At 42.8% G+C, this 7,516-nt stretch overlaps 1 protein-coding gene across 3 annotated transcripts in view; it reads right to left on the reverse strand.

Annotated features, from left to right (window-relative positions):
- Positions 1–847: 847 nt before the first annotated feature.
- The window catches only part of LOC122541373 (carcinoembryonic antigen-related cell adhesion molecule 2-like), a 68,451-nt gene continuing 61,782 nt past the window's right edge, over positions 848–7,516 (reverse strand). For all 3 annotated transcript variants that reach the window (XM_043678087.1, XM_043678091.1, XM_043678088.1), the window contains one exon: positions 848–3,103. In XM_043678087.1, coding sequence (XP_043534022.1) covers positions 3,021–3,103 — 83 coding nt within the window. In that variant the 3' untranslated portion in view covers positions 848–3,020. The remainder of the gene's footprint in view (positions 3,104–7,516) is intronic.

Genomic DNA, 7,516 nt, shown 5'->3' on the forward strand with positions numbered 1-7,516 from the left:
CCCACTCCAAGGCTGTGACACTCCCATTCACAGTACAGGAAGCCACAGTCAAACATAGTGCTGAACCGAAGCCAGCTTTGCGAAAGTGAGGACTGCAGATGCTGGAGATTAGAGTTAAGGGTGTGGTGCTGGAAAAGCACAGCGAGTCAGGCAGCATCCAAGGAGCAGGAAAATCGATGATTCGGGCAAAAGCCCTTGTTTGAAGCCACTATTTGAGTGGGTATGATTCTTCTTCAGTGAGGAGGATTTGGACATCTTCTGGATTGAACAAGTTTTACCTTGCAGTCTCTTGGAGCTTGGAAGGTTAAAGTGCATTACATAACACATACACTTTACAAAGTGTAAGCCAAGCCTTTAAGAGTGAGGGGATTTATGATTTTAATTAAATAGTTGCTGAAGGCTTAGCATTCTGTTTAGTTGCTCTTGGATTGGAGTTGATGTTTTCTCCTGTGCCCCGAGCTGAGTAAACAGAAGGGAAACAGCTTGCTCCGTCTCTCCCAAACAAGTTAACGAGAAAACACAGAGGCAGAACTGGCTGCAAGGATCTGCTATTTCCCCTTAGCTGAAATGTTTTGGGAATATTGGAAAGTCAAATATCAGCATTTCCAACTGACTCTAATCTAAACTCAAGACTGATTTGAAAATCTCATCAATTATACAGATGGCAGTATTATGAAAATGTTGAAAGAACGTTGACTGGACTGTGAGCAGACTTCCCATTTCATCGCTGAGGTTAAGCGATTGGTCCATTTTTCTGTTACATTTCTTTAAATAAACATGAACGCTCTGCAGAGCTGTATCATCTTGTCTGTTGCATGAAACGTGTGTTTGGGATTAAAGAGACATATTTGAATTTCACATAATAATACTTTATTGTCAAAAAAAAGTTTGTTCCTAATGAACGAGTTATTTTTATAAGCTTGAAGAAACATGGTGAAAATTTCTGGACAGTAGCAGAAGACAGAAATAAACTGACTATTTCTCATGATTGAACATTTCCACTTATTGTGTGGCTTGTGAAAGTCCAGTGCACGCTTGTGTTTAGCCATAACACTTAGCAAATGGGCAAGCAAGATACTCAATTCAAAGTTAGTTAGGAACAAGCAACAAAGGCTGGAAGCACTAATGCTCCACTGAAAAAATAAATTAAAAATAAATTCAAGGAGCATTGGATTGACAGGCAAAGAGATCGAGAAGGAGGAGATTTCAAAACACACGATTTAGATGTCTGAATGCATAGCTATCATCCAGTTACGTACAAGACATTGAATTTTGGAAGGGCAAGAGACATCAATCACAGGTACAGTTTGAGATAGAGAAGGGTGAGTTGGATACATTCCAAAGCAAGGATGAAAATTTCAAAAACAGGCATCACCAGATTAAGAGTTAAAATAACTAGTTAATTCAGAACACAAATAATAACACAATGATAATATTAAAATATAATAAATACTTTAAAGTTATGTACAGGTTATATTACTCCCATATGAAATTGGTATCTTACTGAATTCACCAGAATATTCTTGCAACTTGAGACTGTTCGTTCTTCCTTCTATTTTCCCATGTTACAGTGGCTGGCACAATACTGTTTGACTACTTTCCATATCAACCTTCATTATTGGATTTACAGTCAGCTACCCCTTCATGCCACTAATCCTCGGTCATTTTTCCAGGTTGGTGCATAAGCACTTGGTGCATGTGCACCAATAGCTGGGTTCCTCTGGTGGCCCACAAGTCCTGGCAGTGGGACTTGCTACTCGGAGCCGCACACTGAGCCACACCTGCTCCAGTCTGTGAACACTAGTGCCATATGTTACTAGAACTGGGGAGTGCTAAGCCTGTGTGGTGTCTGAGCACAGAGGCAATTCTGAGGCACTGACTTGAATTTCAGTATGAATTTTGTTGCATCGGGAAATGTGTGCGGACATGTTCAATTAGAGCTTTCACTATGAGTACTTTCCTTCAGTAATTGTTAACACTGGCGTAATTAGATGCCGTGTTAACAAGGATTCCACAGAGTAAATGCAGAGAGCCTACTTCTTGTTGAAGGGAAATCATAAAGAAGGAGGCAATATCTTAAAATTATAGCCATATCAATTAGAAAAGCAATCGCAATGTCTTTTCACATGGATAGGTTAGTGAAAATTCACGGAAAATCCTGCCCCTAGAAAGGATATGGATGCTGGGTTGAGGTGGGGGGGGAGGTCGATTACAGTATTGAAAGTTTTTAAGAGTAGTACGTACAAGATTCTGAATGAATGGGCTTGATTGCATAGACATATCTGTTTCTACTGGTTGGCAAGTCAGGAAGAAAAAAACAACATAGGCCAAAGTCTATGATATGCAAAGGGGGTTGGGCTTACTTTATCACTGCATCCGTTTAAGACTGGGTTTACACAAACCTTTGGTCCCTCAGGGAATTGACGAATGTGGGGCTAGTGTCCTCACCTCTGAGCCAGGAGAGCCGGAGTTCAAGACCCACGTATTGCTGAGGTTTAGAATAACATCCCTGAACAGGTTGACAAGAAAATATATCTTAGATGCTGTTCTATCCTTTTAAGGAGATTTTTGGTAGGGAAATGGAGCCAAGGAGTTAAACTACAGATCAGCTGTGATGCAGCTGAATGATGGAACAGATCTAATGGTTTGAATAGGTTCCTCCTTTTCCGCATGTCGCTATCTTAAAGCTCAAAATAAGGGATGTTGGACATTTCAAATGAAAGAAAGCAGATAATGCTGCAAGTGTTCAGTCAGTCAGATAGCATCTGTGAACAGAAACAGAGGTAACATGTCTGACCTGGTAACAGCTTGAATGAAATAACCAGCAAATGAAACCTCAACATTATTTCTCTCTTTGCACTGATGCTGTCCAACATGTTGACTGCATTGAGATATAGTTCCATTGCGGAAACTTCAGGATGATTGATGTAATATCACGAGCTGCTCAGGCAAGTCTAAAATAAAGTCGTAGGAAACCTCTGCATTCTCTGCTGAAAAAGGCACAGATTCTTCTGTTCCTCTTACGCTGAAGAGAATCGTACTTCAGCTTTCTCAGCGCACCCAGTAGTTAGTGATGGTTCACTTCTCCCGAAACTTTCGTAATCTGTTGGTGAGAAACCAGCATTCTGAGAGTTACTATTGTATCCCATTTCACATGAAGAGCCTAGCTCCCAAGGCTTTGTCAGCTTAACAATTATTTATACACTGGACATTTATACACTAGGGGAGAATAAAATGAGAGGAGAATTCAGCTCCCCTGTTAAGTCCCACTCTGCGGTAAGGGTGTCTCTTCCTTCTCTGTCAGACCATCTGGTGCAGAAGGAAACATTCTCAGTTGCTAATAAAGAAAGCCTCCCAGCATGTCAGCTCAACTTCACCAACATAAATCAACTTGGTTTCAGTTCAGAGTCGAGAGTGTGGTGCTTGAAAAGCCCAGCAGGTTCGGCAGCATTCGAGGAGCAGGAGAGTCGACATTTCAGGCATGAGGAACCTGATGAAGGACTGCTCCTGCTCCTTGGATGCTGCCTGACCTGCTGTGCTTTTCCAACACCACACTCTCCACTCTAATCTCCAGCATCTGCAGTCCTCACTTTCTTTTAGTTGGAATCAGTTCAGCTCACTTTAGGAACAAGACACGTCTTAGTTCCACTCTCACAGTGGAAATATTTGCATCCCCTGTTCTCTGGTCTCAATAGTTCTTCCTCAGAACTGAGATAAGGAGGAATTTTTTCAGCCAGAGGGTGGTTAATCGGTGGAACTCATTGGCACATAGGGCTGTGGAGACCGAGTCACTGAGTGTCTTTGAGACAGTAATTTAGATAAGTCCCTGATTCATAAAGGGATCAAGGGTTATGGGGACAGAAGGCAAGAGAATGGGGTGAAGAAATACATTAGCCATGATCGAATGGTGCAGCAGACCCGACGGGCCGAATGGCCTAATTCTGCTCTGTTATCTGATGGGTCTGATAATATTCTGATTGTTGCTAATGTAGCATTACAGAAACACTCCAGCCCAGAAAAAGGAACATTTAAGCTGTTCAGATTTATTCCTGCAATTAATTGTTCATAACTTCAAATTGAAAAGTTTACATCCCTTTGCATATTTTAAAAAAATTATCTTTCAGGGCTCTTTTTTCCATCAGCCCATTTTTATCCCCTTCTCTTCATGTCTCTTTCCATGCCTGGTTTGAGTCAAATTCATCCCTCTCCAACATTCCTCTGGACCTCTTACACTTTTTGACAAAGTCCGAGCTTTTCACCGTGAAGTCTAGTGAATTTTCTGACTGATCTTACCCAAATTTTACTCGTGAATTACCCAGCCTGCTCCTTTGCTGTTCCTGACATCCAATTTCTGCCCCATCTTACTGTGCGCCAATTCCAGATTAACGTGCTGTTCTACTCAAAGACAGGCACCACTTGCGTCAGTGCAGTCTCTCAACAGGCCAACAGAGAGGAGGGCTAACAGAGGAGCTCTTGTCAGCACTCTCTGCTGCCTGGTCTGAGATCGTCATCCAGTCAGTGCCATCTCCAGAATGCAGAGGTCACCATCCACTAAAGTCCCTGCTGTCTCTCAGCATGTTACCAGCTCACATTTCTGACAAATTACTGTGCAAATAACATTCAAACTGAAAGGTTCAACAAAGAGCCTAATTATTCTCACATGCAGCAAGATGCAGCCTTTCAGGAAGATGTTGGCTAATAATATAATTGACGTCAATTCATAAAGAGCATTAATCAGTTGTTTTGATGTAAAAGACAGATGACAATATCTTATAATCTCCTCAGTTATGGGGAAGAAAATGGCTTACATATGTATATGCAACAATCGTTCCAACTTAGAGACAAATGTATAAAACTGCCCTCTGTAAAACCATCATTCTAGGCCTTGACTTTTGCCTTTTTCATGTAGATTAAAAACCAGGTCTTGAGAAGATTACAGGGCATTATAACTCACCACATCACCCATACCTCAGCCTATTACCCTCATGGGCGGCACTGCTACCTCACAGTGCCAGAGACCCGGGTTCTGTGTGGAGTCTCCCCATGTCTGCATGGGTTTTCTCCGGGTGCTCCGGTTTCCTCCCACAGTCCAAAAATGAGCAGGTTAGGTGAATTGACCATGCTAAATTGCCTATCGTGTTCGGTGTAGGGGAATGGGTCTACTCTATAAGTAATCTAATCTAATATTATTTCACTGATGTAACCACATTGAACAGAGTTGAATTTAGTTGAGCCAGCACTGACAGACTTAACAGTTACTTGCCATTCTTCATGTGTTTCAGATAAGAGGTTCTTGTGGGAATGAGAGAGATTCACAGTTGGTGTGTTACCTCCCAGGTACCAGGGTTTGTGATGTCTCTGATCATGTTTTTGGGATTCTTGAGGGGGAGGGGGAGGCGGAGCAGCCCCAAGTCATGGTCCACACAGGCACTAACAACATAGGTAGGAAGAAAGGTGGGGATCTAAGGCAGAAATTCAGGGAGCTTAGAGCTAGAACAAACAGAGCTGTTATCTCTGGTTTGTTGCACGTACCATGTGCTAGTGAAGCGAGGAACAGGGTGGGAGTGGAGCTGAACTTGTGGCTGCAGGGATGGTGCAAGAGGGAGGGTTTTGGATTCTTGGATAATTGGGACTCTTTCTGGGGAAGGTGGTACCTCTACCAACAGGATGGTCTTCACCTGAACCAGAGGGGTACCAATATCCTGGGGGGAAAATTTGCCAATGCTTTCGGGGGAGGGGGGGGGGATGTTTAAACTAATGCAGCAGGGGGTTGGGAACCTGAATTGTAGTTCCAGTGTACAGGAGGTTGAGGGTGGTGAGGTCAGGGATAGGTTTACAAGGTCGCAAGAGGGCACTAGCAGTCAGGGTGTTGGTTTGAAATTTGTGTACTTCAATACCAGGAGCATCCGGAATAAGGTGGGTGAAGTTGCAGCATTGGTTGGAACCTGGGATTTCGATGTTGTGGCCTTTTCAGAGGCATGGCTAGAGGAAGGACAGGAATGGTTGTTGCAGATTCTGGGATTTAGATGTTTCAGTAAGAACAAGAAAAGGGGGTGTGGCATTGTTAATCCAGGGTAGTATTACAGCAGCTGAGAGAACACTTGAGGACTCATCCACTAAGGTAGTTTGGGTTGAGGTTAGAAACAGGGAAGGAGAGGTCACCCTGAAGGGAGGTTACTATAGGCCTCTGAATTGTTCCAGGGATGCAGAGGAAATGACAGCAAAGATGATTCTCGATAGGAGTGAGAGTAACAGAGTAATTGTTATGGGGAACTTTAACTTCCACAATATTGACTGGGAATACTATAGTTCAAGTAGGTTAGATGGGTCAGTTTTTGTTCAATGTGCACAGGAGGGTTTTCTGACATAATATGAAGACAGGCCAACAAAGGGCGATGCCATATTAGATTTGATACTGGGGAATGAACATTTGGAGATAGGTGCGCACTTTGGCGATAGCGACCACAATTCGGCTATGGGCAGGGATAGGTATATACCGCAGACAAAGAGGAAGAACTGGGGGAAAGGCAATTATAATGTGATTAGACAAGATTTAGGATGCATAGGATGGGGAAGGAAACTGCAGGAAATGGGCACAATTGAAATGTGGAGCTTATTCAAGGAACAGCTACTGCGGGTATATGCCTGTCAGGCAGGGAGGTAGTTGTCAAGAGAGGGAGACATCGTTTACTGAAGAAGTTAAAGCTCTTGTCAGGAGGAGGAAGAAGGTTTATGTGAGGATGAAGCATGAAGGCTCAGTGAGGGGGCTTGAGAGTTATAAGTTAGCCAGAAAAGAGAGGGCTAAGAAGAGCCAGGAGGGGACATGAGAAGTTGGCGGATAGTAGTGGGAAGTTATGTGTGAAGTCTGAGGACATAGGGGAAGTGTTTAATGAATAGTTTTCATTAGTATTCACATTGGAAAAGAGCAATGTTAGTGAGAATATGGAGAAACAGGCTACTAAATTAGATGGGATTGCGGTTGACAAAGAGGATGTTTTAACAATTTTGGAAGAACTGAAAATAGACAAGACCTCTGGGCCGATGGGATTCATCCGAGGATTCTCTGGAAAGCCAGGGAGGAGATTGCAGAGCCTTTGGCTTTGATATTTATGACATCATTGTCACAGGAGTAGTGCCAGAAGACTGAAGGATAGCAAATGTTGCTCCCTTGCTTAAGAAGGAGTCAGGACAACCCTGGCAATTATAGGCCAGTGAATCGTACTTTGGATGTGGGTAAGATGTTGGAAAAAGTTATAAAAGATAGGATTTATAATCATCTGTAAAAGAATAATTTGATTACAGATAGTAAACATGATTTTGTGAAGGGTAGATTGTTCCTCACTAACTTTATGGAGTTATAGAGTCATAGAGATGTACAGCAGGGAAACAGACCCTTCAGTCCAACCTGTCCATGCCGACCAGATATCCCAACCCAATCTAGTCACACCTGCCAGCACCCAGCCCATATCCCTCCAAACCCTTCCTATTCATGTACCCATCCAAATGCCTCTTAAAT

The sequence above is a fragment of the Chiloscyllium plagiosum genome, chromosome 37 (assembly GCF_004010195.1).
Source record: "Chiloscyllium plagiosum isolate BGI_BamShark_2017 chromosome 37, ASM401019v2, whole genome shotgun sequence".
Classification (NCBI taxonomy): Eukaryota; Metazoa; Chordata; class Chondrichthyes; order Orectolobiformes; family Hemiscylliidae; genus Chiloscyllium; species Chiloscyllium plagiosum.